The 24,993-nt window shown below is 43.3% G+C and overlaps 1 protein-coding gene across 10 annotated transcripts in view; it reads left to right on the forward strand.

Annotated features, from left to right (window-relative positions):
• Positions 1-23,964, forward strand: part of TLE1 (TLE family member 1, transcriptional corepressor) — a 92,752-nt gene extending 68,788 nt beyond the window's left edge. For all 10 annotated transcript variants that reach the window (XM_079112305.1, XM_079112311.1, XM_079112308.1 and 7 more), the window contains 6 exons: positions 15,074-15,323; positions 17,072-17,319; positions 20,622-20,769; positions 22,309-22,459; positions 23,530-23,606; positions 23,750-23,964. In XM_079112305.1, the coding sequence (XP_078968431.1) occupies positions 15,074-15,323; positions 17,072-17,319; positions 20,622-20,769; positions 22,309-22,459; positions 23,530-23,606; positions 23,750-23,857 (982 nt within the window). In that variant the 3' untranslated portion in view covers positions 23,858-23,964. The remainder of the gene's footprint in view (positions 1-15,073; positions 15,324-17,071; positions 17,320-20,621; positions 20,770-22,308; positions 22,460-23,529; positions 23,607-23,749) is intronic.
• Positions 23,965-24,993: the final 1,029 nt, after the last annotated feature.

Below are 24,993 nucleotides of genomic sequence, written 5' to 3' on the forward strand. Positions count from 1 at the left end.
TCTAGATCTGTATTGCTCCTGTTCTCTCCCAGTCAATGTATTTTTAAAGATTCTCTTTGATGTTTGAGGTGAGCCATACTCGGTGAGGAAGACAGAATTAATTAATAGCAGAGGGATAAGTGAATATCCCCATTGCCAGGATCTGGGCTGTATAGTCTTTTTGCCAATATTAATCCATTAATTAGTATGGGAGAACTTGGTGTTTTTAATCATCTAGTAAAGTAATGTTGCCTCACAGTATTTCTCAAACCATTTATAGTGACAGCCTAGAATTTTCCCAGCATATCAAAGATTGATAGTTTTGAAACATACAATAAGAATAAACAAGGGAGAAAGCCACAAAATCCAAGTTGTGTCAACAGTTATAAGTGCCTGTCAGGTTGCTGTATAAAGGTCTCTAGATGCTTGTCCTTAACGACCGTGCTCATCCAGTGCTCAGGCAGTGGCTAATATTTGCAGAACATACATTGAGTATGGTCTATTTAAGAGAAATGAGGACAAACTAATATGTCCAGGGTGGGGTGGGGTGAACAAGGTGTTAAAGGTTATGTAAATAATTCCCTGGGAAATTCCAGTTCATCGGATGTTTGAGTAAGGCGGCTGGAAGACATGATGGTTGTTCATGGACTCTGTATATGACCTCAGGGTCAGGCTTGGTGCAGACCCCGGGCATGCTCTCTCACCTTTGGGGTCTTGTTGATGTAGTCACTTAAAGAGAAGCAAATACTGTAGTTAAACTTATGATTAGTGCTGTGGAGGCAGAGCAGTAGGTGATAAACAGTTGTCTAGAAGTGACCAAAGTCAGGATGGGGAAGCCTTCCTTGGGGTGAGGCACATTCATGAAACTAAAGCACGTGAAGGAAAGAATGGATCTGGGAGACCCTGGACAGGGGCCGCATGTCATGCACAGCTAGAGCTTGTGGGATTCATATGCAGATGGATGAGTGCCTCCCAAGAGTATTAAAGCTGACAGAGTTCCGTTGGGGCAAGGGGGACCTTAAGTCTCATTAGTATGCATGTGCATCTGTAGTTCAGGTCTGTGATGGCTTTACCAAGTGAGGCATGCCTCTGACCCATGTGCCTCTGACTGTGTGCACCCAGGGAACAGGGATCCACTGCTGTCCAAAGCCATGTACTTTCTGTGGCTCTGTGAAAACTTCTTGCCCTTGAGCAGAATAGGTGTCCCTAGAACATTGACCCATCTGTGTTTGTTTTTCGTACCCTGTGACCTCATGTGGACTGCTAATCTGACCTCCTCTTTTTGAGAATTGAACTCAGGAGTGTTCTTCCACCTTCAGCTTTGAGGCTGACCTTGAACTTGAAATTCTCCTAGCCTTGAACTTTGAATCCTGCTGCCTCCTGAGTTGTGACAGTTCTTCAGACATTTGGAGACGTCTGTTTCACCACAAGGCTTCTCTTCTGGCTGGTTTGGCCCTTTGCTTCAACCCTGTCATGTGGGATGTGATTTCAAGTTCCTGCATCATCTGCTCACTGAAATCTAGACTGTCACCTCCCTCCCATCCATGCTTCTACAGATTTCATTTAGACAGAGAGAGGGGACCCTGTAGGAGCTCAGAGTCTAGGAATGGTGTGTAGGGAAAGAAACATTTCTTCTCTGCCTTCTTAGAGTTTCTAACGGATATAGGAATGAAAATCATAGAAGACAGGTTAATGGCAAAAAAGCACACAAGTTTTATTAAAATTTTACATGTACATGAGAATCCTTATAAGAAAAGAAAGATGTCAAGAAGGAACCAAACAGGCAGCTCATACACCTTTTCTATAAAGGAGCGATCAATTTGTGAAGCAGTGATAAGAGAAAGGGAATTGGACTGGAGGTAGTAAGTTAAGGGGTGGTGACTAAGACAGACACTGGGAAAACTAATGGAAGGTGAGAGGTATGTTGGTAGGTTTGTTTGTACAGGTCCACTTCTATGCTGATTCCCTGACTCTGGCAATAAGGGACTTATGGGAAGTTTTAGGACTTGTTTTTTAATCTTTTAATTTTTTTGCTACTGGGGGTTGAACCCAGGAGTGCTTTACCACTGAGCTACATCCGCATCCCTTTTTATTTTTTTATTTTGAGACAGGATATTACCAAGTTGCTGAGATTGGCCTTGAACTTGGAATTCTCCTGCCTCAACCTCACAAATAGCAAGTGCACCGATGTCCACTACTGTGCCTTGCAGGAACCCATTTTTCTCCAGAAAGGGGGTGTTGGAAGGTCTTTCCTTTATCTCCCTTTTTTCACTTCCTTCAGGTCAGAGAACAATGTCAAAGTGGCATATTCAGGGTGATAACATTAACCAGATAATCTCAAAAACTACTGTAGAGCTGTAGTGGTTGTAAGAACTCAATGGCAGAGGGACACTGTCGTATGGAAATGTAAGGCAGGGGATAGAGGGGCTGGTCCCACTGGGAAGGATTCTCTGCAGAATTGTGTCCAGAGCTCCACAAACCCACTAGGGGCAGGGAGTGAACCTCTGGTGGAGGCACCAGCAGATGCAAAGGCCCTCTGGCCTCACCTTGCTTTTTATCAGAGTGCAACAGGGCAGGACGACTTGTATCCCAACGTTCCACAGTGGCTCAGTAGAGCTTCCAAGCCCACTTGGTTGTTGTCCATCCGTCATACTCACACCAGTGTCTCCTAACTGCTCTTTATTAAGGCATCATCCCCTTCTCTCTGACATCCAGGACCAAGCCTTAGGTCTTTACTTAATTCCCATATTTTTAACCCAGTCTTACTCTTTAAGACCTATAGTTCTCTCATACTCACTTTTGTCAACCAGAGCCTGGATGAGTTTTGTGTTCTCTTCTTACCCTAATCAAATCACTGTCAGTTTATTGTTTTTAGAAAGCACTTATCAGAAGTCAGATATGGTGTCGTACTCTAGTAATCCTAGTGACTTAGAAGATTGAGGCAGGAGGATCACAACTTCCAGGCCAGCCTAGGCAATTTTTTTTTTTTTTTTTTGCAGTGCTGGGGATCGAACCCAGGGCCTTGTGCTTGCAAGGCAAGCACTCTACCAACTGAGCTATCTCCCCAGCCCAGCCTAGGCCATTTGAGACCCTGTCTCAAAGTAGAAAATTAAAAAATAGGACCAGGGATATAGCTCAATGATAGAGAACCTACTGGGTTTAAGAAAAGAAAGCACATACCTGATAGGATTTCTTTTTATCTTATCTTATCCTATCCTGTGTTATCAGAGATATGATCTTGCAGTGAAGTCCAGCCTGGACCCAGTGAGCTCTCAAGCTGAAGTGATCTTCCCATCTTAGCTTCCCAAGTAGCTGAGACTACAGGGGTACCCCAGTGCACCTGTTTTAGATCCATTTTTTGCTCAGAGATGTTCCATTGTTGACTTTAAGTGACATTACATGTAATGTTCCCAAGACCCACTGGTGATATGGCCCCAGCCTGCTTTTCTAGCCTCATGTCCTGTCTTTTTTTGAACTTTGTGTTGACCAAATGCCTCTTCTACTGGGAGCACCTTCCCTTCTTATTTATTTTTTTAATTAATTCATTTATTTATTTTTGTGTTGCTATGGATTTGAACCCAGGGCCTCATACTTGCTAGGCAAGTGCTCTGCCAGTGAGTTACAACCCTGACCCCTACCTTCCCTTCTCACAGTCTTCACCAATTTCTGTTTGAGTTAGTCAGCTTTCTGTTAATATAACAAAATACCTGAGATAATCTACTTAAGAGGAGGAAGAGTTCATTTTGGCTGACAGTTTCAGAGGTCTTAGTTCATGTTGGGTTGACCTTGTTGCTTTGGGCCTGTGGCAAGACAGCACATTATGATGGGAGTGTGTGGAGGAGTAAAGCTGCTCACTTCATTCTGGACAGGAAGCAAAGGACAGGAAGGGAGTGGGCGTTCTAATACCTCTTCAGGGCACACTTTCCAGCGACTTTGCTCTAGGTTCCATCTCCTAATGATCTACTAACTCCTACTAGCACCGCGGTCTGGTGACCAAACCTTTAGCACATGGGCCTTTATCCAAACCATAGTACTGTTCAAGTGTTTTCAGTCCTTCGAAGGCACTCCAGGGGCTGGGGTTGTGGCTCAGTGGCAATGCGCTTGCCTAGCATGTGTGAGGTGCCGGGTTCGATCCTCAGCACCAACACATAAAAATAAATAAATAAAATAAAGGCATTGTGTCCATCTAAAACAAACAAACAAAAAAAGACAGTTTAGTTACTGCCTTCTTCATGAAGGATTTGGGGATAACTTCCCATCCATGGTGTCTCTCCAGTAGCGCTTAGTAATTCATGTCTTGCGACACTCACGCTTTGACCTTGGGTTATAATCACAAGTCCACCGCATGTTTCCATCTGCTTTGTCCCAATAGAGTTAAAGTTCCTGAAGTTTCCTTGTCCCCTTGAGCAGAGATACACAGGTAACAGATGTTAATTGCAATCAGTTGGTGGTAGGTGAGAGTCCAGGATGGTATGAGACCTTGTGATTCATTCTTTTTGAAAGAAGACTCATATTTTTTGCACTTTAGAAATAAGTAGTGTTGATTTATAAGAGATCATCCAAACTTTGTTTTTAAACCCTCAAGGCTAGATTTAATTGGTATTGTTCAGTCAGCTTAACTTGAATTCATTTTTAGTTTTAAGAAATTTATACCCCTGAGCTCTGCGGAGATCACTGATGGAGAAATTTGAAAGTTGAGGTAGACTTTATTTTTCCTGGCCCTATAGCATTATTTTTTTCCCTAAAAATACCTGAGGGCCAAGCTCTCCCAGCCTGGTATACTAGCACCTTGAGGTCAGTAATAACTCAGACTAATAACAGCTTGGCTTCAGATTCTAGGTTAGTTCCCGGTCTCTTCACCCTGTGTTTTAATACCAGACATGTAATTCAGAAATCTTCTACCCACTTGTTTAGTGTTTAAATAAATCTCTAAAATACCTTTTAGGATTTAGAGCCTAAAGGGAAAAGAAAGTCATAACTGCTTTTGAAGTAAAATTGCTTGTTAAGAAAACATGTTTTGCAGCAGTGGCTGGAGACCATCCCTAAGCTTCTAGCCAAGGAGACAGTTTAGTGGCCAGGAGCTTCTCCTTCCCCCTCACTTTTTCCCTTCCTGATCTTTCTCCTGGTTCCTCTGTTGATCACTCTCGATTCTATAGCTGTCTTATTAAGTGGACTTGCAAATCCAATCCTCTTTATACTTTGAATGATTGTATTAGGGTTCTTTGGAGAAACAGAACCAATATAACAGGAATTTATTAGGAGGAATTGGCTCACATGATGATGGAGACTGAGAAATCCTGTGATCTGCTATCTGCAGGCAGGAGGCTCAGAAAAGCCAGCTGTATATTTCCATTCCAAGTCTGAAGGCCTCAGAACCAAGGGACAGCAGTATCACTCTTACTCTAATTTTTATTCTGTTCAGGCCCTTCAGCACATTGAATGATGCCCAGTGAGGCCCACGTGCACAGGCAAGGGTGGGTCGTCTTTGCTGTGTACCAACCAGAATGCTAATCTCTTCCAGAAACACCCTCCTAGACACCTAGAAGTGTTTTGCCAGCCATCTAGGACTCTGCTGGTCTGGTCAAACTGACACATAGAATTAACCATCACAATGATAATTGAATTTAAGTTTTTTGGGTCTGCTAAATGCTTAAAGTATATGCCTATTCTGTGCTTTCTTATTGCCATGTTGGCTTTAATTTAGCTTTTGTTTTTCTACCTTCTGATCTGGGTGTTTCTCTGATACTAGTTATACGTGGCTACCCATCATCCCTCACTTCTCTCCCTCTTCACTTCAGAAGTGACTTCTTTTGATGAGATAGATGTGGTTTGTACATCTCTTCCTTGTGTTGCTCATGTTTTGGGTAGTGGGTGGTTATTTTGCTGGAATTTTTACGTTAAGCTTTGGAACAGCAGTATTATTTTTTTTAATCCAGGAATCTTTCCGTTTGTGTCTTGGTCCTGCCTACCAGCCTTGTTCCTACCCAGTGCAATTAGAAGTTTGTAAATATCTTATCACTTAGTAACCTATCATTGCCTCACAGCGTTGAGCTTGCTTTCCTTGCCAGAGCAACCTTTTATAAGTGACCAGGTAGCAGTAGATGACGTATGTTATGATCCATTGATCGATGGTGGAAGTAGGCCCCAGGACTCAGAATCTTAAAATGCTAACCAGAGAACCTGACCAGAGAACCTCTGTGTTTACCAGCTGGGCCATCTCTTCTTATTTTCTTTGTTTTTTTTTTTTTTTTTCTCCATACTCATTTTAAGAAGTTTTGTATTTACCTTTTAAAAAAAGAGAATTAGAAGTGCATTCAACTAAGGATTCAAACAGTAAGTCTCCTATGTGAATGCTTTGAAGTCCGCTACTTGTAATTTGTTACTAAAACCTTCCATTGATATTAGAAATGCTATCTTCCAAATAAGGTTAACACTTTTACCCTGAGCTTCATATTTCCTATTTGGGATGATGCTGGAATGCTAAAATGGAAAAATCTTGACAGAAGTAAAGAAATTCATAGATGTTTTGGGTTAGATGTGCAGACCCTAAAAAAAAAAAAAAAAAAAAAAAAAAAAATTTAAAAGTAAACTCATTGACAAAAGAATTCACCCTTAAGCAGATGAATTAGACACCTAAAAACCTACTTTTTTCTTTTTTCTCTTGAAATCTTAGAATAATAAGGCTCATATTTTCTTAGAAATCCTCTCTAATACTGTTCCCCATGGACCTCCATTAGGTTTTCGGTAAGAGTATCCTCAAATTATAAATTATATAATTTCCATTAATTTCTGAAGGAATCAGGTAACCCCAGCTTTCAAAATCTCCTGGGCCCAGATCTCAACTCTGAGCTCCACAATGAGCCACTCTGATCATGGTGATTTGCCTAACCATGTTCCTGTCCTGATGGGCTCTGCGTTGTCCCTCTTGAGGGGTAAGTCAGAGGTAGTGCTGACGTAGAAGCCAAATTCAAACTGAGGTCTCCATTTGCAGGTTGGCTCTGCCACCTAGTAACTATATGGGTGAAGGTGTGTTAGCTTCCCTAGTGCCACTTCCATCTCTAAATAATGAGGACCAATAAACCCTTTGATATAGAAACCAAAGATTGAATATTTATTGGTTTTCATAATTCTCTTGAAGTACATTCCCATGCGGCTTTATTTACCCACAACTTAGCAGGCCTGTTTATAGACCATTTGTTGTCAGGACACATTTGTACAAATAAAGAAATGAGGCCTAAAGAAATGAATCACAGTCCCCACTTTTTTTTTTTGGGGGGGGGGGGTGAATACTGAGGATTGGACACAGAGACACTTCACCACTGAGCTACATCCCCAGCCCTTCTTAAAATTTTGAGACAGGATCACACTAAGGGCCTTGCTAAGTTCCCAAGGCTGACCTCGATCTTGTGATCCTCCTGTCTCAGCCTCTCAGATTGCTAGGATTATGGGCATTCACCCCCATGCCTGCTTTCCCCTCATCTTTCTAACAACTAAACTGAAACTGCAACCTGTGCCTCCTTACCTCTTAGGCATGTGAATCTTGCTTCCATTGCTGAGACACAGGATAGAGCCTGTCCCAAGTGCACCGTGGTCGTCTCTGTCTGACTTGCTTTGGGAGCATTCAACATCCACCCCAGATTTCAGCCACGGCTGCCTCAGTGTCTTGTGGTTGAAATTAGCTCTCCAGGAACTGCCTTATCCCTCGGATGGTTGATACCGTCTCTTTGCCACATTTGAGATGAATGCTACACATTCCTTGGAAGTTGACTGGCATGACCCAGATTGTTATAGTACAACTGCCCACCTTCTTGTTTCAACTTATTTTCCTCCCCGGCACCACCTTTCTTTCATGTCTCAATTTATGAGTGACCAGGTAGCAGTCGATGACTTGTGTTCCATTCTGATTCATTGTTGGAATACCAGCTCCATGTGCACTGGTGAAGTCATTCCTGGAGAACTCTGGAAGAAGGAGGACAGAAATGTCCAGTGTGATAAATGCTGTAGTAGACATTCATAGGAAGAACCAGGACCCTGGAGAATAACCACTCAGCCTGGCGAGATGCTGGCAGTTAAGAGGGGAGGGAGGGAGGTGGTACTCCTCTAGGCAGGAGAGAACAGTCTACATGCAGCTTGGGAAGTGACCTGTGATAGTTTATGGGAATGGCCTCTTCTCTCTCTCTTACATGGCTAGGAGTTTAGGGTCACATCAAGTAAGACTTGTTGAGACTAAATTGTAAAGGGCCTCGTGAGCTTTAAAAAGCTTGAAGATCCAGTGGTGGTTTTTGACGTGATAGGATTTTTGAGACTTGTTAATACGGCAAGAAATTTCATATCAGTAGTGCCGAGTCCCCAGGCACCAGGGGCTTGGCCATAGTCCTCATCTCCTGGGGTCCGTGCCCCTTCATTACTGTTTACTTGACTCTGCCACTGCAGTTCTATTTCCAGCAAACTGACAACTCTGTAAACACCTGTTTTCCTTTGGCTGCAGAACACAGCATTGTTTTATTAACAGGAGCCTGTCTGCTCGGGAAACACAGCCTGCTTCCTCCAAACTCAGTCTTGTTTTCCAGCTCCAGCTCTCCACTGCTTTGAGGAACCCAGAGGGGGGCTCCTTCCTTTGAGTTCCTTCACCTCTGTTATGTGCCAGTAAATGAAAAGTCCCTTGCTCCAAATGAATGTTGATTTCACTCAGTTTTTCTTTTCTGTGTGTGGGTGGGAGGGTGCTGGGAATTGCACCCTAGGGCTGGCTGCTCTGCCACACTCTTGGCCCCTTTTACTTTATATTTTGAGATAGGGTCTCACTAAGTTTCCAGGCTAGCCGAGAACTTTAGCCAGGCATGATGACACATGTCTGTAATCCCAGGGCTTGGGAGGCTAAGGCAGGAGGATCACGAGTTCAAAGTTAACCTCAGCAAAAGCGAGGCCCTAAGCAACTCAGTGAGACCCTGCTCTAAATAAAATACAAAATAAGACTGGCGATGTGGCTCAGTGGTCGAGTGCTCCTGAGCTCACTCCCTGGAACTTTTGCTGCTCCTATCTCAGCCTCCTGTGTTGCTGGAATCACAGGTGTGTGCACACCACACCCAGCCCTTCTTATGGATTCTTCAGTTCTACCACCAGAGTTCAGAATGAGAATTGATCTTGATCTGCAGCTGCTAGAATCAGAAGATGAAGTGAATACAAGCAACTGTATGTGTTGGCGAGGATGTGGGGAAAAAGGTACACTCATACATTGCTGGTGAGGTTGCAAACTCTGGAAAGCAGTGTGGAGATTCCTCAGAAAGCTTGGTATGGAACCACCATTTGACCCAGCTATCCCACTCCTTGGCCTATACCCAAAGGACTTAAAATCAGCATACTACAGAGATGCAGCCACATCAATGTTCATAGCTGCTCAATTCACAATAGCCAGATTGTGGAACCAACCTAGATGTCCTTCAGTTGATGAATGGATAAAGAAACTGTGGTATATATACACAGTGGAATATTACTCAGTCATAAAGAAGAGTAAAATTATGGCATTTGCAGGCAAATGGATGCATTTGAAGAATATCATGCTAAGTGAGATAAGCCAATCTCAAAAAACCAAAGGACAAATGATCTCCCTGATAAGCGGATGATGATACATAATGTGGGGGTAGGAGGGAGGCAAGAATGGAGGAAGGAGGGACTGTATAGAAGGAAAAGAGGGGTGGGAGGGGTGGGGGTGAAGGGAAAAATAACAGAATGAATCAAACACCATTACCCTATGTAAATGTATGATTACACAAATGGTATGCCTCTACTCCATGTACAAACAGAAACAACATGTATCCCATTTGTTTACAATAAAAATAAATTAAAAACAAACAAAAAATGGTGAAGTGAGGCCAGGCTCAGTTGTGAGGCTGAATAAGGTACAGTCTGCAGACCTCACCAGGCAGGGGTCCAGGTACTCGATCTTCCTGCCCTGCAGCTTGCCACAATCCTATCCAAACACCCTTACTTCAAAGTTTTCACATAACTTTACCAAGTGTCATCCCTCCCCTGCTCATCTCTTATGGTTTGTGAATTTTGTGGTTTTCTTTGCCCCTTGGTCTGCGTTCCTGACTCTCACCCTGCCTCTTCCTCCCTCTTAGCACCCTGATGCTCACATTTGCCCACTGGTGGAGATCAGAGCCCTGATTCAGCACAGCCCCGCTTTCCTTTCCCTAAAGTCACGGTTCAGTAACGATGCTGCACGTGTCTGGTGCTCTGTTAAGTGTTTTGCAGCTGTCACCTCTTTCTTTCTTATTTTTTAATTTTTTTTTTTAGTTGTAGATGGACACAATATCTTTATTTTATTTTATTTTTTATGTGGTGCTGAGGATCCAACCCAGGGTCTCACACATGCTAGGCGAGCACGCTACCACTGAGCCACAACCCCAGCCCCACTGTCGCCTCTTTTGAATCCTTTCAACAACCATGTACTTTACTATGGGGCAGCTCTTAGGTTTTATTATTATTCCTGTGTTATGGATCAGGAAATGGGCACATAGTCTTAAGGCTAGCCAGTTAGGAAATCCACAGTTGATGCTGTTGGGGACACAGGGTTCTGCACGTGAGGTCCACCGAATACCAAAGGCTAAGCTCTCAACTGGGTTGCGGACCTAAGTAATGGGTGAATTGGTTAGGGGCCTTTCCTCTTCTTTGTCTTGAGTAAATGAATGAATCTAAATTTTAAGAACTGAGATGGAACATGTGTATCACATATGTATAGCTCAGCCGCTCTCCACCAAGGGTTCCCACCCATGTAACCAGCCCTGGATCGGGGCTTCTGAAACCTTCCTGTTTCCCTTCATGTCCCCAGCAGTAACCCCGACTCTGACCTTCAGTATCATGATGAATTTTGCTGGTGTTTGAACTTGTATAGATGCAGTCATACCATGTATAGTTTTTTGTGTTTGGCCTCATTCTGAATTCAGGTTTGAGGGATATTTAGAAATACTATCATTCCCTTACCTGTGGTTTCATGGTTTCAGTTACCCATGGTCAAATGCAGCCTGAAAGTATTAAGCACAAGTCCAGATATAAGCAATTTACTTTTTATTTTATTTTGTTTTATATTTTTTTGGTGGTCCTGGAGATCGACTCCAGAGGTGCTATACCACTGGCCACATCCCGTCTTAATTTTTAGTTTTAAAGCAGGATCTCATTCAGTTGCTGAGTCTGGGCTTGAACTCGGAATCCTCCTGCCTCATGAGTTGCTGGGATTATAGGTGTGCACCTCTGCGCCCAGTGTAATTCACAAGTTTTAAATTATTTGCATTTTCTGAGTAGCATGATGAAATCTCACAGTGTACTGCTCTATCTATCCTGCCTGGAATGTGAATCATCCCCTTGTATGGTGTATCCACACTGTATGTGCTGCCTACCCATTAGTCCTCTACTAGTTGCCTTAGCTATCAGATCAGTTTTTGTGGTACTGTAGGGCTTGTGTTCAGGTAATCCTTATTAGACTAAATAGAGGCCCCAAGGCAAAAGAGTAGCAATGCTGGCAATTAAGATATACTAAAGAGAAGCTGTAAAGTACTTCCTTTATGTGAAAAGGCAAAAAGTAAAATATTTGGGGAGAGATCATCACATTCTCATAACTTAGAGTGCATTGCTATAATCTTTCCGTTTTATTATTAATCTTGTTCATCTCAATATGCCTCTTTAATATTTAACTTTACTGTCATTACGTATGTACAGGGGGGAAAAAACGCACAGTAAGTATTTAGAGAGTCCTGTGCTCTCTGGTTTCAGGCATCCCCCAGGGATCTGGAAATGTGCCCTCCACGCATGAAGAGACAACTTACCCACTATCTGTTTATAAATCCCCTTCCTTGGTTAGTTTTCCTTTTCAGACCCCTTTAACGTTGTCATGATGTGCCATCAAGATGGTCTGTCTTTGTGGGTGAATAAGTGATGCCTACATCTGATTCACCCCTCTTTTTTCCCCTTCCGCTGGATTCCTCCTCAAGACCATCAGCCCTTTGCTTTGTTCTGGTTTGTTCATTTGATGCGGCTCCCCAGCTCAGCGGGTGCTGCCCACTTCCTCCTGTGACTGATGTATTAACATCCATATGGGTTTCCCCGGGGACAGACAAATGTTCACAGCTTCTGGCAGCAGTTCGCTGCACTGTGAATCAATTTAAAATTGCCTCAGTATGATGATCGCAGACCTCCTGTGCAGTTTAAAGAAGAGGACACCTGGGAGAGAAGTGGGTGTCTTCCAAAGACCAGCATACAGATCTCCCGTCTGGACTCCGTGCATCTATTTTAATCTGGAACATTCAATTCTATAATAAGCAGGGTTCCAGTTGAAGTAAGATAAATTTTCTTCCTCTGAAAATCTGGGATTACTGAGGGGTGTCTGATGGGAAGTTGGCCTCACCTGTGGGTGCCCACCTTGATTGAGGGTGCGTAGAGAGCGGGACCTTCCTCCACCATGCCATAGCAAGAGGGCTTTCACAAGAAGCTCCTCTCTCCTCCTTAACTACATATGCGACCCAGTAGTTTTATTTTATAGAAGCTCACTTGTCATTTCTTCAGCATCACCTGGGAAGTTTGACACTTTCGCTCCTTGATCGTGGCGCCTGATATCTGGTCATAGAACTTGCCATTGGACTTCACTCTCCTAGAGTTATTTTGAATCCAGAATTCTTGTAGGACACGAATAGACTGAAACCCCTATAGTTTGGCAGTCTTATCTTTAAAAGCAACAAAGTACTATTTGATTACAGTTCCAGACGTCCCATAGTAGGTGGCATTGCTATCCATTCATCCAACTGTAATATGCATATATTGAAATGTCATGTGGACTTTGCGTATTGTGTTTGAGGCCAACCTGGGTAACCTAGTGAGACCCTGTCCTAAAATAAAAGGGCTGGGTATGTAACTCAGTGGCGAAGTACCCATGAGTAGTACTATGAGTAGTACTACTCAGTGAGTAGTACCCATGACACCCTGGGTTCAATCCACAGTACCACCAAAAAAAAAAGATTTAGTGATTCAGTGATATGAGGGCTTTGAGGTGTATTGTTTTATGTGCTTAATTATTTCTCAGAACATTCTGCATGATTCCCATTATGTGCTCATTTATTCAAATTAAGAGTGACATTCAATATTTGGGCCAAATAGCCATTTAATAATAGTTATTGGAACTGGTTTTCCAGGAGATAACAGATATAAAAGATTGTGTTTTTGAAGAATTTTAATATCCGTGTATTTGATATTTTGATTTTATGAAGGGACTATAATAACCTGCATTTTATTTCCAAGTAAAAGTATGTGGGTTTTAAGCGCAAGCTAGTAAGAGTTGGTATCTTGTATCAATTTTCAATTTTGTACGTGCTAAGTTATCAGACAGAATTTGAGTTACTATTAAAATGAAAACTTAAGCCCTGCATTAGTACTCATGGTGTTTACATAGGTATGGGTGTCAATGACAAGTTCCAGAAAGGGGCCAGTCTTATTACCTAGTGGGGTCGTGAGACGGAGGAAATTGTACATACTCCATTTAGTGTTTGTGGTTTGAACTTCTACCTGTCCTAGTATACCTCAGAGAAGACAGGGAAAGTTGTGATGTTCACCTGGGTATGCAGAATTCTGTCCATCGGGATGTGGGGTGAAAACACTTCTCTTTCTACCCTCCTCTCTCCTGTCTTCATGCATGTTTGGTAATGTCCATAATGTTTTCTCTTGGAGCTTAAATAATAATTTAACTCATCGGAACTAAAAATAAGTGTTGGATTTTGGCATGGAAATAGAAATGTGCAACCAGGACTCAGTTCATTTGTTTGTAATGGGGGGGGGGGGGGGAAACCTTGTAGCTTAAGTAATATAGAAGTTATTTCTCTTTCCTATAAAAGACACTGACTGTGGCAGCCTTGAGCAGCGCAGAGGCCCATGGTGTAACAGGGCCTCTGCATCGTATCTTTCTGTTCTCCCTCCCTGAGCAGTTAATTTCCATCTTCAAAGTGACCTTGTGGCCCCAGAGGTCTGCAGGAACTCCAGTCATCTTGCTCATAGTTCAGGGAATGGGAAGGAATAAGAGAAGAGACCAGGCACATCCTCTCTTTACTTTTTTATTTACTTTTATAAAAAATTGATAAACTTCGGTTTTTAGAGCAGTAATTGTAGGTTCACAGCAAAATTGAAGAGAAAGCACAGAGTTCCCATGGGCCCCTCTCTCACCTGTCTTTCAGGTGAAAACCTTAGGTGACGTGACACCCAGCAGCTTCTGCCTACACCTCATTGGTCAGGATATGGGCATTACCTGGCCAGGGCAAAGATGGAAAGAGCAATCTTAGCTGGGAGCTCTGCTGCCTGAGGCCAAAGGGGTTAGTGATGAAGGTAGGCAAGGGAGATTGTAGAATAGGAAAACTGAAATCTCTATTAAACACGTCTTCAAAACAAAACATCAGTCTTGCTGGGAGCAGTAGCACGTGCCAGTGGGCCCAGCTGAGCCCAGCAGTTTAGAGACCAGACTGGGTAACGTAGCAAGACCTGCCTTAAAAAAATATTTAAATAAATCTCTTGTCACCAAGTCGCTCAATGTAAAAGGATCTCTTTTCTCTTGGTTATTCAGAAATAGAGTTTGAATCCAAGCTTTAAATGAGTGTATTTTAAAAGTTGTTTTTTGTTCCTTAGTGTTGAAATACTCCACTTACTATGTGTAGTTATGAGTTCTTAAGGGCTTCATCTTAAACCCTGAAAATGATCATTTTAAATTATAATAAGAAATCATACAATTATATGAGATCCATGGTAGGGGCTATTTTATGTTAATTTGGAAGCACATTGTTTCATAATGGGATTTGACAGAATGCTTTATAGAATGGCAAAGCACAGTTTTTTTAGTCTTAAAATTTTAATAGAGTTCAATGGAAGTTTCTTTTGGCACATCCCAGATTCCGACTATCATTTATTTTAAATGTGTTCCATCAGTAAGCGCTTCAACTTGTATTGATTTCAAAAGGGAAACCATCCCAAGGGAAGCTTTGCTCTTTGTTGTCTTCCTTCTAGAGCAGAGCCAGGGTCATGACTGATTCCTTCACACTCAGTGTGTTTTCTCTCTTCTCTCCAAAAGTGCCTACTCCTTCCATGTCACAGCAGACGGTCAGATGCAGCCTGTGCCCTTTCCTCCTGACGCCCTCATTGGACCTGGAATCCCCCGACATGCCCGCCAGATCAACACCCTCAACCATGGGGAGGTGGTGTGTGCAGTGACCATCAGCAACCCCACGAGGCACGTGTACACGGGTGGCAAGGGCTGTGTCAAGGTCTGGGACATCAGCCACCCTGGCAACAAGAGTCCTGTCTCTCAGCTCGACTGTCTGGTGAGTGAGCAGGAACCAGCGCGCAAGGGTAATCTCTCCCTGGAGACTCAATAAGGAAATCACTGTCCAGGCCTGGGTTTTATTCCCATTAGGAGGAAATGGAAGCCCCTTGTTTCCTGTGTTAGCGGCATAGCCCCCCACCCCTCCCTTAAAAGTGAAGGTTTCATTTGTTGCCGTTGCTGTGGTTAGAGCCCAGTGTTGATGGATTTCTTTTTTAAAATATTTTACAGTGGTTTGCAGAAAGCTCTCCTTGTGTAGCTGTATATTATAAAGTGTGTGTGTGTGTGTGTGTGTGTGGTGGGGGGGTTTCCAGTGAGTGGAAGAAAGCACAGTGAGGCCTGGACTCTGATCCCTGCAATCCATTCTACTTTTAATTTCCCTACAGCCTTCAGATAAATATTGAATAGTAAACATTGGATAATGTGGCATGAAAGCCATTCTGAACAGGGTCTGTGTTGTTAGGGGAGACCTGGAGAGCTGGTTTGGTTTCACAACCTGAAGTTCAGGAAAGGGCGGAGGGATGACTGCAGGGAACCAGGGTGTCAGTCAAACTGGAGCAGTAGGCAGTGCTTTTACAGAGCACAGAAGCCACCCTGTCCCAGCATCTGAGGATGCCAGTTCACGTTTTTCTAGGACATAGACACTCTAGGACGTGTTCTGGTCTCTAAAGTGTAACCCCAGGATTTATAGACCTCACATCATTGCCCTTAAGCACCCTGTCAACTGGGCTGCCCTTATTGCCCACTCAGGATGGTGTCAGCCTGCCTTTTGCTATTGCAAATGGTGCAGTTTACCCCCTCAATTTGCTCACAGCCTGCCTGTCTGAAAAGTATAAGCATTCCAGAGCCAGTGTTTCCAAAAAGCAGAGTGGCATTGTTTTTGAGATACAAATATTTGTGGGTAGTTATTACAGTGTATTTTTTTAATCTAACAACTTAAAAATATCTCCTGTGGACAGAGGAGGAATGGGAAAGGGTAGGTCAATTTCAGGGAATGAATTCAGTTCCCTGAAATTGACCAAATGATGTTATGTGCATCTATGCATATATCATACTGATTCCCACTAGTACGTATAATTGTAATGCATGCACCAAGAAGAAAATTTTTAAGAAAAAGATCTCCTTTAATGAAACTTATACTTCGACATATTCTCTAGTAATAGGACTATTCTCGTTTGAAGTTGTGCTTCAAGTTCATCTGATCTTTGAAAGACAGGCCACTTTTAAGCCTATTCATTAGGATTCAAGTTGGAGGATAGCACATCCATGTGGACTGAGGTGCTCACAAGGATAGCAGCTGTATTACAATTGGAGAAAGCAGCTATTAAAGTTTTTAAATCCTCTAATAAAGACATAGTTAAGAGTAATGGAAACCAGAACCTGTACAGTGGGTCTACAGTTTCCAAATAGTGAATAACAGAGGGGAAGAGGTAAATGATTGATTAACTGGCTTCGAAAGTGGTTTCTGGGTGGAGCAATGCATGTAGACCTGCCTTACCACCCAGTTACTTTCAGGGCTTTGTGAAGCAGGGAGTCAGGAACAGTGATCTGACCATCAACATGAGTCATGAGCAAGCCTGTGAATTTATTTTGAAGGAGACAGTGGCAGTTGGGCACCTATATTTACTACAGAAATGGGAGTCCATGAAATGCCACTGTGAAGTTAAAACCCAAGATAGCAGTTAGCAAACACAGCACTGTTATTGCTCCGTAATGCATCATAGCAATTGAATTATGTTTATTTCACAGAATAGAGATAATTATATCCGTTCATGTAAATTGCTCCCTGATGGCTGCACTCTCATTGTGGGAGGGGAAGCCAGCACTCTTTCCATTTGGGACCTGGCTGCTCCGACCCCTCGCATCAAGGCAGAGCTGACATCCTCGGCCCCCGCCTGCTACGCCCTGGCCATCAGCCCCGACTCCAAGGTCTGCTTCTCATGCTGCAGTGACGGCAACATCGCTGTGTGGGACCTGCACAATCAGACGCTTGTGAGGTGAGCACCAGCAGTTTCCTTAGGGAAGAGTGGATGGCCTCAGGAGAAGGCTCCTGCGCACCTCAGCTTCTGTGGCTGCCCAGGCTGCAGTCCATCTGTGAAGGGCCTGCTGTGTGCCAGGCCTGGGGCTAGGTGCTCCAGAGAACGTAGGGTCCTGGTGCTGAGCCAGAAGGTTAACAGGACTTCATCCTTTTCTTGTTCCCATTCTTTAGTGTGCATACAGAAGCCAAGTCTAGCTTTTGCCAAGGGGTGACATTAGCATAATATGGATTACATGGAAGTATGAAGCGCTCTCAATTCTAGATGTTTTTGGCCTTGGCTAGAACCTTTTTTGTGCAAACAGGAGTCAACTGATAAGATAACCAAAAAAAAAAAAAAAGTCAACAAAAGGACATTAAAAAGCAAAAGAGGAGAGTCCATGGATTGGGCTCACAAAATGATTTTAAAATATCCATGTTTCTCAATAAGTAAATAAGACACCCATTTAGGGGTTTGTTTCACTTAGGAGTGAACAGGGCTCTGCCTGCTTCCTGGAATCTGCCCTCCTCACCCTGGTAACTGCTGTGGCTCTGCTGCCCTGGCTGGTGCTCACACGGAAGCATTATAGGAAAGTCGTCTGAAAGTAAAGCACTAATAAAGCACCAGTGCTAGAAGTCAGGGTGTGCTTGGCTCGGTGCCACATTTCATCTCTGCTCAGAAACCATCTTGTTCATGCTGTGGTTCGAGGCCTGTGGCTCATTAAGCTGGCCCCCTCTAATGCTTTTGGGTGCCCGGGTGCAGAGAGAAGGGATGGCCCATAGACACCTTCACAGCAGGTCACTTTTCCTTCAAACCTCCTTATAAAAATCCAGTGTCACCAGGCCTGGCTCTGTCCCTGCATGTGAGTGACACTTGTGACGTAGTGCAGACTGAGCAAAATGGACTTCTAGAGCTGGAGCCAAAAGCCCCTTTTAGCCTAGCTACAGTCACTTGGTTTAATTTTTTTTTTCCTTCCTCCTTCTCTCTATCCCTCCCAAATTCAAATTTTAGTCAGGCACAGTGGCGCACACCTATAATCCCAGCAGCTCAGGAGGCTGAAACAGGAGGATCGCAAGTTCAAAGCCAGCCTCAGCAAAAGCGAGTGCTAAGCAACTCAGTGAGACCCTGTCTCCAAATAAAATACAAAATAGTGCTGGGGATGTGGCTTAGTGGCTGTGTACCTGTGAGTTCAATCCCCAGTACCAAAAAGAAAAAAAAAAACAAAAACTGAAATTGTAAGCATTTTCAAATATTAGCCCATTGAATTTTCATAACATAACATCTGCACTGCTATTCTCCCCATTTTGTAGATGAAAACCTGAGGTACAAAGTTATTTGCCACAGGTCACACAGTCAGATGTGGAAGAGCCAAAATTGGAGCCCAGACATCCTTCTCTTCTGTCTGTACCCAGAACTACTCCTCTGTGCTGGCTCTCTCCGAGTCAGTGCCTATTAGATGTAAGGGAATTGGACTTGATGTGTCTTTCTCAGTATGAACTGACTACATGTGACTGCTCTGTGTGACAGGGCAACGGAGACTCTGTGCCTCCTGTGGCACTGCACATTCTGCCTTCTGATAGCCTGGGAATAAAAATGTGGAGCTACCCTCTCGGAGGGTGGTGGATTGGAGGAACACCCATTGGGGGCTGTGAGGGGATAATGATGTCTTGGGTGAAGGATTAAACATTTGCCGATTGAAGAGGTGAAAAGAAGTCAGATTGGAGGGAAGAGGGACTCCCTGAATTGCCAGAACTATTTGAAGAAAAGAAGCACAGGCAAGGCAGGGAGTTCTTGAGGCCTGGGGGACTGGTAGGGGGTTCTTGGAGGAGTTCTGGCCTGGGTGGGATGCCCGTGCCTGGCTACAGTGAGGAAAGAGGTGGGGCATATGGGAGGAGAGGACCTGGGACAGATCCTGAAGTGTGGATATTCAGAATAGCTTATAGAGGGAAGAATTTTTGAAATAATGGTTCTTGTCTTGCCTCAGGGCAACAGTGGTAATTTTTCCTTCCCTTACACATTTTCAAATTCCAAGCTCAACTTAAAAATTTGGAGCTCTGACTGGGTGCAATAGCACATGCTTGTAATCCCAGCAATTTGAGGCTGAGGGAAGAGGATTGCAAGTTCAAGGTCAGCCACAGCTACCTAGTGAGGCCCGGTCTCAAAATATAAAGGATTGGGGATGGGGCTCAGTTTTGGAAGGCTCCTGGATTCAATCCCCTGTACCAAAAACAAAACAAAACAAAAATGTTCAGAGCTCTGTGGACATAGTGAGGTTTGGGCGCCCAGAGAAAGAAATGGCATGGAAACCTCCTCAGTGTCAGAATTCGCAAGCACTTCTTCGCCAGGTCTTGCCTGGTGCTGAAGGTGGGTCCTGACCTCTGTTGTCTGTCCTGGCCACTCCTGCCAACTCCCTCTCAGCATGCAGAACCAAATCCCTGGCCATCACCACCATGGACCACCAGCCTTGGTGACCTCCCCACAGCAGGCCCCACCTGGTGCCTTGCGCACTACTGGTCCTCAGCAGATCCCTGTTCCAGTTGTTTTTTTGTTAGTGCTTTCTAGATACTATATCAGATTCTTCTATAACGAAAAACCATGTGCTCAGCTTGGAGACAGGGTCTTGCCAACGTGTCCACCAGCCTTCCTCAGTAATTACTTTTGTCTCTGCCCAGTGCTTCTGAGGTCAGGACGCCAGCATGACCCTTTGTCTCTGGGAGTCCAGATTTCCTAACACAGGGCTCTTTCTAATTCAGAAAGCAAGGTTGAACAAACAGGTGAGCTCATGCTTTGCTGGCAGGAAGGGCATTGCCATGTTGATTTGTTCATGGAATGAGACTGCTTCTGTCCCAGAGCTTACAATCTAGTCACTTGCTCCTCCTGGATTCAAGTTTCACTATTGAAGTACAGTACCTTAATCTTTCCTTAAGGCATACACTTGAGATTTTGTGTGTTGTCCTTTGTTTTGTTTTAACACTTAAACACTTTCCAGAGCTGGGAGGAGTTTTCCCTTCTAGACAAATTTATCAAAGAAGCCCTAGTAGCACGTTTGACTTCTGGGGAGCAACCTCCAATGGCATTGCATTTGTTTAGCCCTTGGATTGTGAAAAAAGAAAATAAAATCTGCAGGTGCTGTTTCCTTTCCTCCTCGGGGGAAGGTTAGTTTGATCTTATACATCAGCAGACACTGACGAGATGACACACAGAGAGTCCAAAACTAACAACACAACAGTGTTTACCTTGAGCTCTGGCAGGAAATCATTATTCAATCTGGTTTGTTTTATCAGGCAATTCCAGGGCCACACAGACGGAGCCAGCTGTATTGACATTTCTAATGATGGCACCAAGCTCTGGACAGGCGGTTTGGACAACACAGTCAGGTCCTGGGACCTGCGCGAGGGGCGGCAGCTGCAGCAGCATGACTTCACCTCACAGGTGACGACTGGCTTTCGCTTGCCCTGGAATGAATCTCTGAGGTGGCCTGTGTGCAACATCCTTCCCACCCCAGGATGATGGCAGAAGGACAAACAGATAGGGGCTAAATCTGGAGAACTGATTCAAATAAACAAACAACTCCCCTCACCCCCACCCCCACCCGCCCGAAACTCCTCAAGTGGCTTCTAAAACCCTGTGGGTTAAAATTTGTTAGCTGCTCTATTTCCAGATGTGTTTGTTTAAGGAATTCATACAGTGAAGACTATATCCAGCTCTGCTGGTGTGTTGTACCTATTCTTACCTTCTAATGCAAAGTAAGAGGTGATTGTTTGATTCTTATTAAAATAGAGCTTAAAGAATCTGCAGGGTAGGGAAAGTCACAACAGCTCTGGAAGTTCATTCATTTGACCTGCATCAAGGAGCTTAAAAAAGCATAGCAGGCCAGGCACTGTGGCACATGCCTGCAATTCCAGTGATTCAGGAGCCTGAGGAAGGCGAATCTCAAGTTCAAGGCCAGCTGGCAACTTAGTGAAAACTTGTCCCCAAATAAAAAAGGCTGGAGATGTAGCTGAGTGGTTAAGCGCCCATTGGTTCAAATCCCAGTACCTTAAAAAAAATACGCAATATTATGTCAGCAGATGCCCATCTTATTACTGATCCTATGAAAAATGAGCTCATGACCAGCTAGATTTATAGAGTTTTGAAATAATATGAAAATAGCAACTCTGGATTGTGGAAAGTAGTTTGCTATTGAGGCTTGTTTGGGGTAAGAGTGTGCTCTGCCATTTTAAGTGCTTTCTGGTGGTAGAATTTGTTCTTTTGATCATTACTTTGTACTTTCATGCCTTTTTTTTGGCATTAAAACAGTGCAGCTCAGAAAAATAGGGCAAAAACAGAAAACCACCATATACTGACACATTTTTATGTTCCTCATTAACATTTTGTTGCTTTTTTTCATAGTCTTCCCTCTGCTACCCTTTCCTGATATCCTAATAAGTAGAATATTATTTTTGGCTTCTCTTTATTTTTTTAACTTACGGAAATTCTCAGATTTATACAAATACAGAAAATGTTCAAACGTTTCTGGAAATTAAGAGTACTGTACATATATGCTCTTCTCTCAGCCTTGGTATCAGTTCACGGCCCATCTCGTCACTCTCATCCCCTCCTGCAGGCACTGGATTACTTTAAAGTAAATTCCAAACATCATTTTATCCCTAAATATTTCAGTCAGTGACTCTAAAAGATAGGGATGGCTTTAAAACACACAAACAGATGCCATTATCATTAAGAATAATTCCTTAATTTCATCACATATGAGGGAAGTGTTCAAAATTTTCCAGCTGTTCCATGAAGGGTTTTGCCACTCGGTTCATGTGGGCTGGGTCTCTTGTCCTTGTCTACTTTCCCACAGTCTGGATTTGGCTGATCCCCTCTTCCCTTCACTCCTGCCCACCCCCAACCTGCCTTTCTGGTTGCCTTTTCACTTCCTAAGTTTATTGAGCAAAATAATCAGTGACCCCGTTCTGCTTCTTACAGATCTTCTCCCTGGGATACTGCCCAACTGGGGAGTGGCTGGCTGTGGGCATGGAGAGCAGCAACGTGGAAGTGCTGCATGTGAACAAGCCTGACAAGTACCAGCTGCATCTCCATGAAAGCTGTGTGCTGTCCCTCAAATTTGCTTATTGTGGTGAGTCCCACCGAAGGGAAACCGGAGGTCATTGACGGCCTAGATGGAAAAATACTTTCTGAAAAAATCTGGTTAGAGATGATATCTGGAAAAAATGTTCTCCAAGCAGCTGGATGCAATAATTCTATTGTTTTAATATGTCCCTCAGAGCACGGTTATGTCTGTTTCGGTCTGTTTTGCTAATTTGAGAAAAGTCCGCAGGAGATGAAATTGCCTAATACAAGGTTTGGACGCATACGTGTTTTGAGTGGGGGTGTGGGGCAGTTGTTACCACTCTGGAGAAGGGTGGGCAGGAATCTTTAGAAGAATTGGGCATGAACTGTGAAAAGCGTTGTGGTATGGCTAAGATGAGGAACCAAGGGTCAGAACAGGGGATATTTAGCTACACCTACGTTCTTCCATGCTACAGTGAGGGGAAAAGTTCATGTGGAGACTGTACTTTTGCACTGGTTGGATGGGTAGAAGGATAGATGGATTAGCTAGCTAACACTTATTGAGCACATTCTACATGCTGTATAACATGACTGGCATTTTACATAAGTTCAACATTTGGGGCAAGGTGTAGAACAATACTGGGAATAACCCAGGGTCTTTACTGCTGAGCTCTGTCCCCAGACCAGTTTTATTTTTTATTTTGTGACAGGGTCTCACTAAATTGCTTAGGTCCTTGCTGAGTTGTTGAAGCTGATCTTGAATTTGCTATACTCCTGCCTTAGCCTTCCACTGTGCCCTACATAAATTTAACATTTAATTCTTTGTAATCCCATTTAGTTGTTAGGAGACTGACCAAAGTGGAACAACTTCATTGGTTCAATATTAGAGGGGATACTGTATGTTGGACATGATCCTACAAGTCCAGTCCAGGGGCTAATGAGGTTGTTACCTCTTCTACTGGGATCATACAGATAATTCACTGGGGAGTACAGATTTAAAAGCTCTACTCAGGTCATAGACCAATTCTTTGGGTATGATTATTCATTCATTAGCAGTGCTCTTGATTAAGTTCAAGGTGCTAACACTAGTAGGAATTTTAATTTTGCTAAAACCACCTATTTTTTTGTTAATTCTAGGTAAGTGGTTCGTGAGTACTGGAAAAGACAACCTCCTCAATGCTTGGCGGACCCCCTACGGAGCCAGTATATTCCAGGTAAGTAAAAGCTCCTTACCTCAAATGGCAATTCAACCACAGTATCACCTGTGAAACCAGAAGTAAAGGTGCCTCCGAGGGGAGCAGGGCCCCTGTGTATCCAGGTTCCACATTAAACACTTGCCCATTGTTTTCTCTTTCAGTCCAAAGAGTCCTCGTCAGTGCTTAGCTGTGACATCTCTGTGGATGATAAGTACATAGTCACTGGCTCAGGGGACAAGAAGGCCACAGTCTATGAAGTCATCTACTGAAAATACGTGGTTTAACGGTTTATAGTTGAATTGGGCCAAAATGTTTTGAATTTGTAGAAATAGAAAAATTGTAACTTTAAAAGAAAACACACACACACACACACACACACACACACACACACATACACACACAGATCTGTTTCCAAACCTTGACACAGAACTACTTTGTCTACAAAGAGGAGGCAACAACCCCATCAACAGAAGGTCGCCTACCTAGACCAAATGGAGCACCAAGACCACCTGGACAGAGGGGCCAAGGGGCGTAGGACTGAGGAACGGAATCTGCTAACCTGAGCTGCAGCCTATTCTCTTCCTGCTGGGGGATCTGTCACCTACATCTGGCCTGAGTGTGAGATTTCCTTTCTGTCCTTGCACTTCACCTTGCGTTCTGTCCTTTGTAGAGCAGTGGTGTCTCCAATGAACTTGTTTCCTGGTTTTGCATCTTGTGAAATGTTTTTTTGTATTTTTGTTGAAGGTTAAACATTTGTATAAATTGTAAATATATTTGGTTTATTACAGTAAAGGCTTTAGTACCAATAAGTGGTTCTCCTTCTCCTTCTTTACTATTGTTATCAAAGCTTTGGGATCATCCATGTGGGTTTGATGAATAGAGTCTATACATTTGTAGAGGAAGTTTGAAAACGTGCTTCTTACTTCATGTATTTGGTTATGGACTCCTGCTGTGTGAAAACTGAACCCACCAAATGTTTCTGACTGGAAACTCAAGACTAAGAATCATGTTTCTGACTTACCAGAAACTCAAGACTAAGAATTGTGAGTAAATGAAGGTATATTAATGGCAGCTTAATTTAGGAATCTACAATTACTTTTTCAAGACTCATTCTTTCTTATGAGACTCTTGTGATTCAAGGTCACAAATTAAGGTCTACTTTTTTCCTGGTGATTCATTGGAAGACAGAATATCTCTTCTGGAAAGCTCTGTCTTTTCAAGTCTATATTTTCTCTCTTCATAAGCTTCACATTTCAAGAAATATAGGTGACTTGGGTTTTATAATTTATGCTACTCAGAGAGCTCTGGAGTTGATTACCCCATAAAAGAAAGGTGGAAAGCTGGCCTGCTTCAACTTCATTAATACTTATTTAATCTGTTATATAATTTACTTAATCCAGTCATA

Source organism: Sciurus vulgaris (genome assembly GCF_902686455.1).
Source record: "Sciurus vulgaris genome assembly, chromosome: 15".
NCBI lineage: Eukaryota > Metazoa > Chordata > Mammalia > Rodentia > Sciuridae > Sciurus > Sciurus vulgaris.